Source organism: Thermothelomyces heterothallicus (assembly GCF_042370625.1).
Source record: "Thermothelomyces heterothallicus CBS 202.75 unplaced genomic scaffold P884_scaffold_38, whole genome shotgun sequence".
Lineage (NCBI taxonomy): Eukaryota > Fungi > Ascomycota > Sordariomycetes > Sordariales > Chaetomiaceae > Thermothelomyces > Thermothelomyces heterothallicus.
The window spans coordinates 40,986-55,971 of record NW_027192599.1 but is presented as its reverse complement, the minus strand read 5'-3'; the positions used below and the strand labels follow the sequence as shown (position 1 = coordinate 55,971).

The 14,986-nt window shown below is 55.7% G+C and overlaps 6 protein-coding genes across 6 annotated transcripts; 2 read left to right on the top strand and 4 right to left on the bottom strand.

Moving 5' to 3' along the window:
- Positions 1-1,205: 1,205 nt before the first annotated feature.
- On the bottom strand, positions 1,206-3,310 carry P884DRAFT_303415 (MFS sugar transporter-like protein; the record flags this gene model as incomplete). The annotated part of the gene is made up of 4 exons (XM_069445026.1): positions 1,206-1,648; positions 1,777-2,804; positions 2,898-3,146; positions 3,297-3,310. The coding sequence occupies 4 exons, from the start codon at positions 3,308-3,310 to the stop codon at positions 1,206-1,208; spliced, it is 1,734 nt and encodes a 577-aa protein (XP_069293631.1).
- A 574-nt stretch (positions 3,311-3,884) lies between these two features.
- P884DRAFT_91145 (uncharacterized protein) lies at positions 3,885-5,022 on the bottom strand. The gene is made up of 2 exons (XM_069446166.1): positions 4,863-5,022; positions 3,885-4,754 (listed from the first exon to the last, which is right to left on the bottom strand). The coding sequence occupies exon 2, from the start codon at positions 4,524-4,526 to the stop codon at positions 4,125-4,127; it is 402 nt and encodes a 133-aa protein (XP_069293630.1). The 5' UTR covers positions 4,527-4,754; positions 4,863-5,022; the 3' UTR covers positions 3,885-4,124.
- Positions 5,023-5,402: 380 nt separating this feature from the next.
- Positions 5,403-5,680, bottom strand: P884DRAFT_264921 (uncharacterized protein). Its single transcript, XM_069441896.1, has one exon. It carries the CDS (start codon positions 5,673-5,675, stop codon positions 5,424-5,426), a length of 252 nt encoding a protein of 83 aa, XP_069293629.1. The 5' UTR covers positions 5,676-5,680; the 3' UTR covers positions 5,403-5,423.
- A 465-nt stretch (positions 5,681-6,145) lies between these two features.
- On the top strand, positions 6,146-6,559 carry P884DRAFT_187392 (uncharacterized protein; the record flags this gene model as incomplete). Its single annotated transcript, XM_069437355.1, has 3 exons — positions 6,146-6,245; positions 6,312-6,392; positions 6,426-6,559. Coding segments are annotated over 3 exons (315 nt in total), but the record flags the coding sequence as incomplete, so codon positions are not given.
- A 1,290-nt stretch (positions 6,560-7,849) lies between these two features.
- Positions 7,850-10,796, bottom strand: P884DRAFT_303414 (uncharacterized protein; the record flags this gene model as incomplete). The annotated part of the gene is made up of 2 exons (XM_069445025.1): positions 7,850-10,619; positions 10,693-10,796. The coding sequence occupies 2 exons, from the start codon at positions 10,794-10,796 to the stop codon at positions 7,850-7,852; spliced, it is 2,874 nt and encodes a 957-aa protein (XP_069293627.1).
- Positions 10,797-12,474: 1,678 nt separating this feature from the next.
- On the top strand, positions 12,475-13,934 carry P884DRAFT_91089 (Dip2/Utp12 family-domain-containing protein). The gene has a single exon (XM_069446165.1). The coding sequence runs from the start codon at positions 12,664-12,666 to the stop codon at positions 13,900-13,902; it is 1,239 nt and encodes a 412-aa protein (XP_069293626.1). The 5' UTR covers positions 12,475-12,663; the 3' UTR covers positions 13,903-13,934.
- The last annotated feature ends 1,052 nt before the right edge of the window (positions 13,935-14,986 follow it).

Genomic DNA, 14,986 nt, shown 5'->3' with positions numbered 1-14,986 from the left:
GCGTGTAATGAGAAACAGCAAAGAATCATTGGGCCCCAGCCTCGTCACCACAGCATCGCCTTGCTGTTCGGTGCTCGAGTGGTTTCCCTCGAGCGGGACGAGCGCACGCCTTTTCGGAGCAAGGGCCAGCTCCACAACCAACACGATCGACCTTCAAGTCGTTCACCTTCCGTCAGTGACTCCCGACTGCCTCAAGTCTTCATAATTACATGATTCACTACACCCCAGCCGCTCCCAAGAACGGCAAAGTGTCCTCGGGTTCGTTCCTTGAGGAGTATGCCAGATAATACGATGTGCTGCAATCGTTTGAGCAACGTCTTGCGCCAGACGCCGTGGACCTGAACTTCACCACCGAGCCTGTGCATGGAGGTTTTGAATAGTCAAGAGAAGTGACGACGACAGCAGCAAGGGCCCGCTCCTTCTCTGTTTCCGCGTCCATCAGCCCCGATGACTGACGTATAAATACCAGGCCACGCGGTTTGCCGTACACAGTAAGGGGTTGGTGGATCAAGGATAGGGGTTACAAGCGCCACGGCCCGCCTCGTGGCCGGCATCGTGGCGCTGTTGAATGATGAGCGGAAGGCGCAGGGCTAGCTACCTCTCGGGTTGCTTAGTTAACTCGTGGTTGTACGGCAATCCTGCTGCATTGGCCGACATCATGACGGGGACTGGGGTTGGATGTTTTGACCGGAAAGGTTTTGGCGGGCGGCGTGCATTGTGAAATGCCACGGCTGGATTGGGTGGGATCCCGTGGCGGGGATTGGGCATGCCGCTGTTCGACAGGTTGCTGGAGCTCGCTGCGCCAGAGACCTCGAATGCTTGGATGAAAAAAAAAAAAAAAAAAAAAAAGGTCACGGGTGTTGATGGGAGGGATGGAGAGGGGGATATGCACCTGCGAAACACAAGGTAATTACCATAAAGTTAAGCTGCGACCATTGGAACTTAAGAAACAATTGTCGAGGGCGGTATAAAGGGATGAAGGGCGGACAGGTATGCGATGAAACTCTCCTGTGTTACGTCAGTCTTCTTTAATCTGAAGTTGCTTACATTGCTAATATAATGTATTGTACAAAAAGCAGCAGAAACGAGGAGTCAGAAATGCAAACCTCCTAACGCCGCGCCGTCTGTGGTTCTGACCTAACCGAGAAAGCCAAGATTCCGGTGAAAGAAAGAAAGGAGCATGCTGACACAAAACACAGGACGAATTAGACGACCCTGTTGATCTTCTCGTTGTTGTTTCCGCCCGTGGTATTCTCGGTCTCTGCCCAGCCAGGCCTCGACTGCTTTTCCAGACCACCGGCTCCTGCCCCCGCTCCCCGGTCATTGACGTTCTCGGTGTGCCTGGCGGCGTGGTGGTCGTCATGGTCATAATTGGCGCCGCTGCCGGGTTCCTGGCTGCGGCCCTTGAAGAAGTCCTCGTCGCGCCGCATGCGGGTGAAGTAGCCCTCGGGCAGCCACTTGTGGCTAGTCCAGGGCCGGACGAGGGGCTGGGCGTACATGGCATCGACATTCTCGAGCGAGAGCGAGACGGACTCGTAGAGGAAGAAGTAGACGACCAGGGCGCCGGCGATGTTGGTGCCGACGAAGACGAAGCCGTAGGCGTACGAGATGCCCGAGGTCGCGAGCGGCGTGAGGAATGAGATCATGACTTGAAGAGGTCCATTGTTAGTATTTGGAAGACAAGAAGGAAACAAAAAGAGAAAAAAAAGAAGAAAGGAAAAGGGGGAAATGAGGAGAAGAAAAGAAAAAAAAAAGGGGGAATGGAGGCTTAATTACAGTTGCCCAACCAGTTGCTGGCGGTGGCGATGGAGGCCTGCTTGGCGCGGGTGCGCAGCGGGAAGGTCTCGCCGATGACGACCCAGCAGATGGGGCCCCAGGTCATGGCAAAGGAGGCGATGAACATGGCGGCGGCTACGATCATGACGATGCCCGAGGTGCTGTTGCCGACCGGGTCGAGGGCGGTGCCGACGGCGGCGAAGACGGCCATCCAGGCGGCCTGCCAGGCGGCGCCGATGATGAGGGGCCAGCGGCGGCCGAAGCGCTCGACGACGTAGAGGCCGAAGAAGGTCATGCCGACGTTGATGGCGCCGAGGATCAGCTGGGTGCGGATGGGGTCGTCGATGCCGGCGCTCTCGAAGATGGTGGCGCCGTAGTAGAAGAAGTAGTTGACGCCGGTCCACTGCTGCAGGAAGTGGATGGCGACGCCGAGGATGGTGCGGTAGACCTGCCTGGGCACGCCGTTCGGTCGCGGGATGAAGCACTCGGACCAGCCGCCGACGCCGACGGCGCGCTCCTTCTCGAGGATGCCGCGCATCTCGCGCATGTCGTCCTCGACCAGCGGGTGATGCGGCTCGTGCTTGAGCCCGCGCAGGCGGGCCATGGACACCCGGGCGCCGTCCCAGTCGGAGCGGGCGGCCAGCCAGCGCGGCGACTCGGGCACCAGCAGGACGCCGAGGCCGAGGGGCGCCGAGAAGGCGATGCCCAGGCCGACGACGACGCGCCAGGACGAGGGCGAGTCCTCGATCTCGCGCACGCCGTAGTTGACGCAGTTGGCCACCAGGATGCCCAGCGTGATGAGCAGCTGGTACGACGCCACCACGGCGCCGCGGATCTCGCGCGGCGAGCACTCCGACTGGAACATGGGCACCCCGACCGACAGGTTGCCGATCCCCAGCCCGGCCGTGAACCGGCCCATCATGAGGTGCACCCACGACCTCACCGCCGTCAGCTGGATGACGCACCCGACGATGAAGACGCAGACGCCAAACGTGAGGCTCTTCCTGCGGCCCCACCAGTCCGCCGTGCTGGAGAGAGAAAGACGGCCGTCAGTAAAAGAAAGAAAGGAAGACAAAAAAGCAAGCAAGACGAGGACGAGGACGAGGGAGGTAATGACGCACTAGGAGGCCGTGAGAGCTCCGCAGAGAGTCCCGATGCTCATCAGCGACACGACGAGCGACTCGATGATGGGGATAAAGTCTCTCCCCTCGGGCGTGTCCTTCTGGCCGAAGCGGTCCTTGAAGTCCTGGAAGATCAGCATGCCCGAGATCTGGCCGGTGTCGTAGCCGAAGAGGAAGCCGCCTATCGCCGTGATGGCGCCGAGGATGAGAGCCTCGACGCCGCAGTCGGCGCCGTTGATGCGTATGGATCTAGTAATTTAGGGGGAGATATATGGTCAGCTAAGCCCCGGCGTGCGGTGCAGTGACAACAGGGGAAGAGGGAGGAAAGGGGAGGAAAGGGGAGGGAGGAAGGGGCAAGAAGAGAGCTGCGTTCAGTAGGATTCGTTGTTTACTACTCACTTCCTCCCCAGCATCCCGAATATGCAAGATGTAATAACCGCAGTCTTGTATTTCACTATTATTTGATGATCTTCACCTCCGGCGAGACACCAAACACGTGGAACCGCGCATTGAATCGCAACCCCGGAGCTCTGGACTAACAACTACCTATATAATAGTCCAGCGCAGGAAGTCGCCATTCTCCAGCATTCTATAGGCCCAGTCTTCCATTACCCACTCATGGCCCCGATGATGTCACAGCCGCTGATGGGAGGTATATATTAGAAACGTCCGCCGACACCCAGCTTTTGGCCAAGAAAATTTGGGTATAATTTAGGACTCGGGGCGGTCGGGCGCAGAATGCACTGGGGTCGCATCTTTCCTCGAACAAGGCTTATACAAACTCGAGCACTGGGCGAAGTACAAAAGAGCGGGCTCGCGGGGAGGGCCGAATACACTACGTTCTTGTCGGTGCCAAGAGTGGGATGACGGGGCTCGAGATCGTGACAGCGCCGCCGGGATGAGGGCTGCCAGGATGATGCTGTTGACGCAACGGCTCCACAGCACCGCACCCGCTCTCAACCCCCCCCCCCCTTTTTTTTTTCTGTAGTTACTGGTAATCCATAATTCGGGGGGACAGCGGCCTGCATGCGGCGAGGAGCCTCCCGCCGCTGGGCGCCCGTCATCGGGCTGCTTGGGCGATTGCGGCGCCAAGGTTGTCCGCGAGTCATCGTGGTTTGTTGGTCATGGGACGCGCGAATTTTCTTTCTTTCTTTCTTTTTCGTGGGCTTGATCTGACGTGTTTGGACTTCTCAACTGCTCGTGCAAACACGAGACTCCTTCCCCGCATCAATGTCCGACGGTCAAGCATCCCACCCGAGCACAGCCGCGGACGCGAACCCGACAAAGACAGGAATCTGCGCCTCTGCGCCGGCGGAACGCCGGACGGGCCGAATTCGGGGTCCACCCAGTCCGTGCCCGGATACAGGATCGACGCGAGGCCGGCAGTCCAGTATACAGTGCTCTCTGTCTCGCGGTTTGCCGGCGAGACATGATTTCGGCAATAAAAAGGAGGAGCGCCGGGTTGTAATGAGTAGAGCGTGGCGAGACCGAGGACCACGGATGGCGTGATGGTCTGTCTGCGCACCGTGGAATCTGTTGAGAGTCATTCACGTCAGCTACTCTCATTGCACGAGAGAAGTCACCTCTCCTTCCCTTCCTTCCTTCCTCCCTCCCTCCCTGTATCAACATATCCGTCGCTCAAGGCAAATCTGATGCCTAATTATCCCATCTGGAGGTAACCGCCGGGAGACCTCGGTGAAAAGAGTCGTATTGCCCGGGCTCTCCGATCATGGTAACCTTGCCATCTCTGCCCGTCACCCTCCCGACCGAGCCAGGCCTGGAATGTATATATCACGTCTGGCATTGCAGTCACATGGGACCAACAGCCCGCCCCAACCCGGATACGCCGTCTTGCTCCTACTTCCTCCCGTTCCCATACGCCAACTGTAAGCTGTTCATGTGATCACGAAAAGATCTTGGTGCAGTTGAGGAAACCAACAAGGAATGAAAATGGGGTTTCCCTACCGTTGATACCTGGTACGTAATAATAGTCTCCAGACTTTGGAGTGTTGACTTTCAACCCGACCCGAGGCCGGATAATTAGACCTCGTTGTTCGTACAAGATTTAAGGGCCCGTAGCCTAGTGACAACCCTGAACTGGGAGAGGCGACAAGGGAAGATGGGGCGTCCTGTCATTGGATGAACTGGAGCGGTTGATGTGTGATTATCCGGTGCTCTTCCGGACCAGCTCGGCATTAAAACGATCAAGTTGCTGCCCTTGCCGATTGAATTAGTTTAGGAAATGCTCTTATCTTACCATTACCGCCTTGAAACAACTAATATGAAGAGACAGTCTGGCATCCATACTCCGCCGAACCTGGTGCAACAGTTCATGCGGTTACCTTACGCTTGGTAGCTCCTGAACTTGATTGCATGACTCGAGAGCCCAAACCGAGGGCCTGCAGACAATCCCGCGCGTGTTGGTATAAGCAAAAGAAGCAACTACCCAACCGAGCAACAAACGATTTCCCATCGGATGACTGTCGCGGGTTGGTCCGCGATCAACCCTTGGCTTATCATTGGCCGTCAGCCAAAACACCGACACAAGTTGACGAAACAGGGTATCAGATCAAGCTGCTGAGCTTGGCTGAAATGCGAACGAGGATAGCAAATAAGGTAATTAAGATGGCGTAAAATGAAAGCATTCCTGTGTGCTGTGGCTAAAAGAAGGTGTCGCTTTGCGTTTTCATCGAGCTCGCTTAAAAAGACTGCGTGATCGAGCTCGCTCTTTAGGCGGATAAGAGGCGCGTAGGGATGGGTATATGGAGTACAGTACATAGGGCGGATTATTTAATTGATAATTTAATTGATAGGTACTGATTATGGAGGAAACCGAAGCGCTGCTCATCAAGGATTCAATTCGTGCGAGAAACAATGAAGCCCGTCCTAAGGGCTTGTTGCCTCTTGGGGCAGGCCTGTGCACTGAGCAGCAACTGAGCGGGGGCTCCACCCAGCGCCGGAGCCAGACCCCTCAAAGCCCAAACTTTTGCCCGCCCTCAACCGGCAACATCCTGACACCCCCATCGGCACACAACCCAACCGTCAACCCTTTGCTTTTCCCATTGTCTGCGTCTGCTCCCAATTGCACTCGGTCTCAATCTGGAACCCACCATTGCCCTCAACGCTTCCACTTTCCCCTATATTTGGCTCTCTTTCCTTCTTCGTTCCCTTTCCAGCCGCGGACTATTCTTCCCTCCGTCATTTGTCAGCCGAGGCTTCGGGATGCGCTCTCCCGCTGCCGTCGCCTCGCCCACGGGGACGGCTCCCGTCTCCGTGGTGACTTCTCGGAGCCTCCGTCTCGAGAGGGCTGTCCCACACCGGCACCTACGGACAGCCGGAACAACAAAAGTAAGACCGTCTCGCATCGCCCGGCGTTATCTGGATAACCTGCTGACAAAAGGCCATCGTCTCCAGGTCGCAGCACCTCTATCGTTTCTCCCCGCCCCAGCAGGGCATCTCCAAGGCAGGAGTTCCACCTCGTGCAAAGATTCGGACGTGACTGCGTCTCAACATAACATATTGTCCCAGATCACCTGAAGACCGATCAGTGCCGAGATATTTCTACTCGCAATATTCACGCTACTGGCACGGGAGAGCCATGGTTTGGCGGGAAACTGCGGCTGGCCGACGACAACTGGAGCTATCGAATGATCGCCAGGCGCCCGTAGCCCGCCCGGCTCCCAGCTGCAGCATGCGGCAATTTCTGGGTGTTTGTTGACTGACACTCCGCGGTGGCTTAGCCCTCTTTACCCAACGCGCAGATTACGTATGGTTCCCCCAGTTGTCGGGGGCCGTGGGCAAGAGATGCTAACAAACTGGGTCACACAGGCGAGCGGACCGCACATGGGGCATTTCACGCATACAGCAGCATCACACCGGCAAGCCATGTCCAAGATGAGAGCATCAACGCAAGGTAACAGGCGTGGGAAGCATTGCTCCTAGTGTCTCAAATCCTCTCCTTGGTTTCCGCGCTTTGCCCGTCTCAAGCCCCATCATACTTTTTACCATCATCCCCTTGTTCCGTTGCAAACCACCCTTCTGGTTCCAGCCTTCGAGGTGGAAGGTCTGTCTCGCCCAGCACTTGCAACGGTGGCGGCCCACCCCGCCTACCAAAAGCAGTGTCATACCGGATGGAGTGAGAATTCAAGCCCAACCCACACCCTTCCAAAGACCTTCCCCGCAGAAGAGAACCGCAGAAAAAAACCAAGATCCGAACAGACCCAAAACTGACCACGCAAGCAAGCTGAGGCTTTCAAGCGAAAGCAGCTGAAGAGGCAGCCATTAAACCTAGGGTCGTCAATAACTCCGGCTCTCGGAGCTACTGGGGTGAGCAACCAGGCAGTCAACCCGAGCTGCAAAGGTCAACGACATGTGCGCAGATGCGAGCGCAAATGTGAAGCCAACCGCCGTGCAAGTGCATATCAAGATGAAGAAGGCCGAGCCTGGGGTATCGTCAGACTAGAGGTGCTCGTTGCTCGGCGGTCCTAGTCACTCTTGCATTTTCCCCAAGTCCATAAAAAAAATCCCCTTCGTCGTGGTCCGTCTCAACCCACAACCGTCCTTTTTGGATGCTTGCTCCGAAAGGCCGGTGATGGAGGTCCTCTGCGAGAAAGGTCTCCGCCAGCTCGGTCTTGGCACCTTGACCAAGGCAACTTAATATTGTACACACGCTGTGAATATTCCTACACGTCGAGAAAGAAGAAAAAACAGACAGAAGAAGCCTCAGCCTACTAGTAGTGGCCGGGAGAGGATGTCGTCGGGAGAGGATGTCGTTGGGAAAGGTGCTCGTAACTGCGGCAAGTCAAGTGATTGACGTCCGTCAAGACAGCACTAAGTGGTGCTCTCCTCCCCGATGATGTCGGGATTTGTGTTGTGCTTGTTTCAGGGGCGGGAATCGGTCGAGCCAATTCCATTGAGGGGACCAGAGATGCGGCCAGGAGCCTGCACCCGACTTAATCCTCCTCCGAGTCAGCCTCTTCTTCGCTATCGGCGTGGTCGGGTTGAGCAGCAAGCTCACTGCCGTTGCCTTCAATCGACTCCATCGGTTCCTGGCTGCCAGAAGCCTGACGACCCGCCTGAGCGCGGAGCTCATTAAGCTGTTGGATGCGGCGCTCCTGCTCGCTCTTGCTCATGGGCTTGTTCTTCTTGGACTTGGACAGCTGCCTGGACTTGGCCGGCTGCTCAGATGCCGGCGCCGCGAGCGCGCCCATCTGTCGCTGCTTCTCGACCAACGCGTTGGGGTTCGCCTTGAGCGCGATCTCAAAGAGCTTGTAAAGGGCATCCTCCGAGATGATGTCTATGTCCAGCTCCAGCTCTCCCTCGTCGTTCTCGCCCTGGCCGGTGTCCTTCTTAATCAAGTCAATAGCTCGCTCAAGAAGAGGGCCGTCCAGGCTGCCGAGCGAGTCTATGATGACATCCCTTTCCAACTGGCCCAACTTCTTCTTCGGAGCGGCCTTCTTACTGGCGCTCTTCTTAGCGGCACCACTGCCCGGGCCGGCAGTAGCCTTCTTGCCGGGCAAGCCGCCCGCACCACCCGCCTTTTTAGACTTGGCTGGCTTTGGTTTACCTGTCTTTTTGGCCGGGAGGTTGGCAAGCTTGGCGCGCTCGCCCATCAACTGCTTTTGCAGCATGGCGACAACCGACTGCGCAATCTCAACATCCGCGATGTCTGCTGTTCCCGAATTGACCATTTCGTTAACCTTGTTCTGCTCGGCCTGGAGACGCTTTTGGATAGTAGCCAAACGGTTCTCAATCTGCCGGCGCTCTTCGTCAACTTCGGCGTCGGGTTCAGATTCGGCTTCCTCAGACTCTGACTCATCCCTACCCGCTGAGTGGGACGTCGACGCAGCGGTGACCGGCGCATGCTTGGCCATCCACTCGTCCTTTTTGGACATCTCAGCGCGGTACAAGTCCTGCAACCGAAGCGCCTGAGCATAGACTATATGGTCTTCGCCGTTGAACGTCTTGCAGTTCTTGATGATGAGGTCGAAGTCTTTCTCGAACTCTTTTATTGACTGGTACTCCCCCGCACTTAGCTTGTTAGACATTGTCTGCAGATCCATCGGTCGCTTGATCACTTTGTGATAGTCCGGAATGTTGAGCGCCACGGGGTCAACAGGCTGCATGAAAGCAGCGTTGATATCATAATGCTTCGTCTTGCGGAGCTCAGTAAGAACCTCATCACAAAAGCGGAGGTCAAGTGGCAGCTTCTTCTTGCGCTTGGTGTCATAAACTAGGTCTTTGGAATGCGCGGGCTTCACCGGCCGCTTCGTCCGACTGTCTGGCTTTGTGGAATCCCGCCGGATGAGGGGAACGCCATTGCTGCCAGGTGGGAGCGCAAACGCGGGCGATTCGGGAACCGGTTTCTGCGACGGGCTGGTGGCAGAGCCTTTGGAGGGACGGCCGGGGCCAGCTGTGGAAACCGAAGACCCGGGTGCGCGGGGCTCGACATGGCGAGTGGTATGCGCCTTGGACGTGTCTTTCTTCTGGGGTTTCGGAGGTTCAACCGCAGGGTACGCTGCCATCCGACTGAGAATGGCGTCCCGACAAGCTTTTGCCTGGATTGTCACGTCGTGGGACTCGCCATTGAACGTGACAGCATTTTGCACCATCAAGTTGAGGTCCGCCTTGAACTCGCCCATGGTTGCATACGGAGTCAAGTCGCCGCGCAGTCGTTTTTCCATTGTGCTAATGTCTGTTGGGTTAGAAATTTTGGCCGAGTACTCCGTCCATAACATTGGCCACAGCTGCTGAACCGGCAGCTTGAACATCTGCCCAACCTTGGTCTTCTTGACCCCAGCAAGAACAGCACGGATTTGCTTGTTTTGCCACTCGGTGATCGGGCTGTCATCAAGGGAGGGATCGTCGAGTCTCTTTGGTTCCCCGCTTGTGGGGCTGGGCGATGCCGGAGGGGCTGCAGCTTGCTGGTCGCCTTGCTCCTTGCGGTCTTGGACCTCGCCTGTCTTGACCTGCACCTGGTCCGCAGCATGATCCACCTTTGTCCGCTTCGCGACCGGTTCATCCTCACTATCAATTTCCCGCTCTCTCGAAAGCTTTGCAGAAGGTTGCGCCTCCGACATGCTCGTGTCGGCGGTTGCTGAAGCGGGGGCTTCGCTGACAGCCGCAGCGGAGGGCCCGTTTGGAGTGTTAGCCGCCGGATCGCCCGCGCCACTTTTAGGGCTGCCAGGAGCAGCAGCAGCAGCAGGAGTACCCTGTGTGCCTTGTGAGGGACCCGCTGCGCTTGGCGATTCGACCTGCTCCTGTGCATCCGCCATTTTTACATCCTCCCTCTCAGTCGAAGGTGCTGATGGTGCGGCCTCCTCCTTCCCCGCAGCAACCGTCGATTCTTTTTGGTCTTTATCCTGACCGTCCGGTTGATCCGAGGGTTCTGCCGGCTTCGGATGCGATTTTGGCGAAACGTCTTCAGACATCTTGTCTTCCGAGGTTCGGTCGGCGGGCGCGTCAAGCATCTCGGTGTCGGCCTGCGCAGGATCGTCCTCCTTCATATTCACTTTATCCATACCGCTCGAAATGTCGCGCTCAGATTCCCCTTCAGTCTTGGTGGGCGGATCTTTGGAATCGGCTGCGCTCGGAAGAGCTTGGTTTGCAGAAAACGCGTCTTCGTTTTTGCTCTGGGGAGTCTCGGTGGTAGATGCTTCGCCGTTTAATGCCGGCGCATTCTTGGATTCGGTTTGGGCATCGGCCGGAGACGGGGAAGAATGCCTGTTCGCGAAGTGGTTTAGTATGCAACGCAAAAAGTATACGTACGAAACAAAGGAAATGGCCTGCAACCTACCCGTTCGTCTCCAAACTCCCGTTAGGGCCTTCCCTGCCACTCACTGGTGTCGCCTGAAGGGGCTTCTCATTGAGAAGTGCACCTTCCGATTGTTGTGTGGTCATGACTGCCATACGTTGGGTTTTGGTTTTGCGAGTTTATGCTCAGTGCGACATCAAATCGGCTGGGGCCGGCGGCAGTTAGCCATGCATGTCACGATCGAAACCAGAGGTTTAGTCGCTTGGCGCAAAACAGATTCGACGATCGCAAAACGCTTTCGAGGGTCGCAATGATGATGATGCGGGGCCTATAAAAGTGCAGGGACGCGACTCGCTGATTGCAGGGTACAGGGTGCAGTGCGCGATACCCTGCCGTGGCGATTTCTGACCTCGACGATGGTTATGTGTGGGATGCCAGTGACGGCGAATGCGATGTGTGGCGGGGAAGTGGAATGGGCGGGACGTTGGTAGGGGCCGTGCACACGCGTTGGACCGCGAGGAGCGAAATGCGAAAAAGAAAAGAAAGTGGCAACCACTCACAAGTTGGCGAAAAATACTGTGCTGGGGGGGAAGGCTGAGAATTATAGACTTTGAGCGCCAGCCTTGCGAAATGACGAATGGTCGGGGAAGGAAAAACTCGGTCGCGAATAGCTTGGTGGCTGGGTAGGTCGAGTGTGGCAAGGGAAAACAGGAAAAAAAGTGGCGGACGAGAAAACCAACAAAGGGACGGCCTCGTTTTGCGTGCGGCAGAGGAGATGCTTCCGTGGCCGGGTTGCGCTGTGGTTGGCTAAGTGTGGCGGGGTGCGGGGCGAATATTTTGTACCGCGGCCTCTTTCGAGAAATCGGAGTTGAAATCGTATGTCAGTGCCGGTCGGAAGCTCGTGGCTATTTATCACAGCTGTCAGAGTCCGAACTGAACCGTGGAGCCGCCCGTGAGTGGTGGGCTGGTGTTATCGTCTGGTACTCATACACTCTGATTGGCTGAAAAGTAACGCGGTGGGTCCGTGCGACCAAGTGCACAAGCGACCAGCAAAACCCGTCAACTCTGTTCTCTCCACCGTTCAACTCGGTTGTCAGATGCTCCTGCATCGACCCTACGATGCTGTCGGTCTTGATATCGCAGCGGTGTATCGCTAACTGTGCGGATATCGAGTGGTAAGTTGTTTGAAGGCTTTTCAATGCAATACGGTACGCAGTTAAATGTGGCCAGTGAGGCACTCGGCAATTGCCGGATGCGACGCGTTGCCCATGCGTCAGGCATATCTACTTCGTACAGATCACCAAATTCGCAAACGAGGCGTCACCTTCGGCCGCCGGACTCAGATGACAGGCGCAAATCGTAGCGCTCTCTGAATCCCACCTCGAGAGCTGTGTGCTGTCACGCTTCGCTATATGTCAAGTCGACGCGTGCTCAGGTCGCGAAACATGGGAAGACGTACGGAGGGTTAAGTTGTTTGACATGTGTCGCGCGGGCGGGTCGGCCATGGGTACGCGAGAATGACGCGAAAGCCTGAGAGCTTGGGATTCTGGACCTTGGTATCTGTACAGGATACGGGATTACGGAGGATTTTTGCACGCGCAACTGTAAAATACAAACGTTCAGCGGCCCGTGCACGTCCAACCATTTGACAGTCCCTAATCAATCATGTGACTGATAGTTACGCCGGGTCAGCCATAGCGATGCAGACCGCGCCACAACTGTTGTGGCTGACATCCTGCCAAGGCAAGCAAAGACATCCCAAAAAAATGTTTTGGCTGCATCCCGAAATTTTTGCTGCACTGGACGCCTACAACAGCACGACTAACGTTTTGTTGCATTTTCTTTGTGCTGCGAGCACTTCGCGGGCCAGAGAATCGGTTTACCCCTAGTTCAATTTGCAGTGTGCCTGCAATTGATTGTCGGGTGGCATTTAGGCCGGTATTCTACGTTCCAGCGAGGCCTCTCTCGCCTGCGGACCACCAGAGCGCTCCTGCTCCAAACCGAACCCTGAATATGTCGACCAAACGGAAAGCCGCAACCGCAATCGCCAAGCCAGCCGTCAGGCAAAGCGCAAAGGCACCGGTCAAGACCAAGATCGATGAGACGAGAACTGCGGTGGCCACCGGTCTATCCAAGCCATCGTCAAAAGCTGAGACAGAACCTGAGCTCGAGAACCAGATCAGCTCCGATGAGGAGGAAGGAATAAGCGAGGACGAGGCTACCAGCAATGGACAGACAAATTCTGCCAAGACTTCAAGGAAAAGGGATGGTAAACATGACGGCGATCCGGATGCGGTGATGCAGGAGGGCGCCGAGAATTCGGACGGCGAGCCGACGTCGCCGACGTTCGGCGACCTTGTCCGTGGCAGCTCGACTACTATCGACGTTCCTGCTTCTCTTGCGGCCCAAGCAGCTGCCGCAAAAACGTCCAAGCTCAAAGTCCAACAACGGCCCACGGTCCCGATCAGTGCGACCTCCCTTGGCACAGTCCTCAACCAAGCCCTGCGGACCGATGACGCCGACCTGCTCGAGTCCTGCCTGCAGACCACCGACGTCAAGATCATAGAAAACACCATCAACCGGATGGATTCATCCCTCGCCAACGTCCTTCTTTCCAAGCTCTCGGCTCGCATGCACCGCAGGCCGGGCCGTGCCTTTGGGCTTATGAGGTGGATGCAGTGGACACTAGTGGCTCACGGCGGTGCGCTCGTCACGCAGCCGGATCTTATTGCACGGCTAGGCGAGCTCAGTCGTGTTCTGGAGGAACGTTCTCGGGGTCTGCCCAGTCTGCTGGCTCTCAAAGGGAAGCTGGACATGCTGGATGCTCAGATGAAGTTCCGGAAGTCGATCAAGGCTGGTGGGGTCCCCCGGAGTCGCGGTGGGGACGAGGAAGAGTCGAGCGAGGAAGAGGGGGAGGACGTTGACGAGCCTGGTGTGGTCTATGTGGAGGGGCAGGAGGCTCTCGACGGCAAGGCGCTCACCAATGGGACTGGCGGGCCGGACGCCGTGGACGAAGATGATGATTTCCCCACTGGGGCGGGCGGAGTTTCGGACTCAGACGAGGAAGACGATGAGGAGCTTGACGACGGGGTGGATGAGTTGGCGGAAGCGGAATCGCTTGATGAGGATGAGGTCGATCATGATGATGTGGAGGAGGACGAAGAAGAAGAAGAAGAAGACAGCGAGGGCGAAGACTCGCGGCCTCCGGCGAAAGTCCGAAGAGTGTCTGAGCGGATTTCAAAACGGAAGTAGACATTTGTAGAAAGAAAAAAAAGGGGGGGGTGTTTGGCTGTGATGCCGAACCATGTAGAAACAACTACAGGGCAGTCGTTGCCATAGAATGGCAACATGCCCTCCAGCAGTTATGCGTTGCGTGAGCCGCGCTTCTGCTCCAGGCGACATAGAGTGGAACAACAATGCGTTCAAGCTGATGCGCGGTGTTTGTTTGAAAAGCATGTATGTACAGTACATGCATGCAAATGACATGTAATACCTCGATAGGCGGGTCAGGGAGAACCGATAAACAGCTATGTGCGAAACCACGAGAAGCAGGCTCATACTCTCAACTCGATGATGCATACCAAGATGTTGGGCGTTTGGTCCTGGGCTGATTCCTGATATTAGGCGCCATTTCATCTATGGTACTCGAAAGCATGGTTCTCATGCTCCGTTTCAAGGGGCCGAGGGGCTTGCGCTGAGAACCATGAGCATGACCTAAATACTCTGGCGTAATATGCGTTGAGAGTTATAATTATTAAGCAAAACATTGAATCTTCAAATTTATTTGATTCAAGGGAGAGATCTCTTGATATTATAGAATTAGACACCGGGCTCGTATGAGTTTATAGGAGAAGGAACCTTGAAAATGAAAGGACGGAAGCGCTCTCCTTGTACAGCATTCCCTCTTTAGGAGACTGTCGATATCTTCGCAGGAAAAAGAAACCAGAAGACATCTTAAAGAAAAGAAGAAGGGAGAAAGATTAAGGAAGAGGGTAGATATCGAAGAGAAGCTGAATAGGGAGTTGCTGATAATCTACGTTTCTATCGCCCAAAGCATTCACGAATTAATTAATTAATTAAGCAAAGTAATTATTTTAAAAAATAGTTATAAATTATCATGTATTGCCAAACGCAGTGATAAGCTTCCGGGAGCGTTAAAAGCAGTCTCTATAGTAGGTGGCTATACGGAAGGAAAAGAGTACCTTGTTAAACTATCTACAAAGGAGACAAAAAGAGTGGTATTTATAGACAAAGGGACTGGCCAATACGTTAAACAGCCTCATACAGCTATGGTAAACACGTAGCTAATACGCCTAGAAGCTCTACAGCTTCCGAC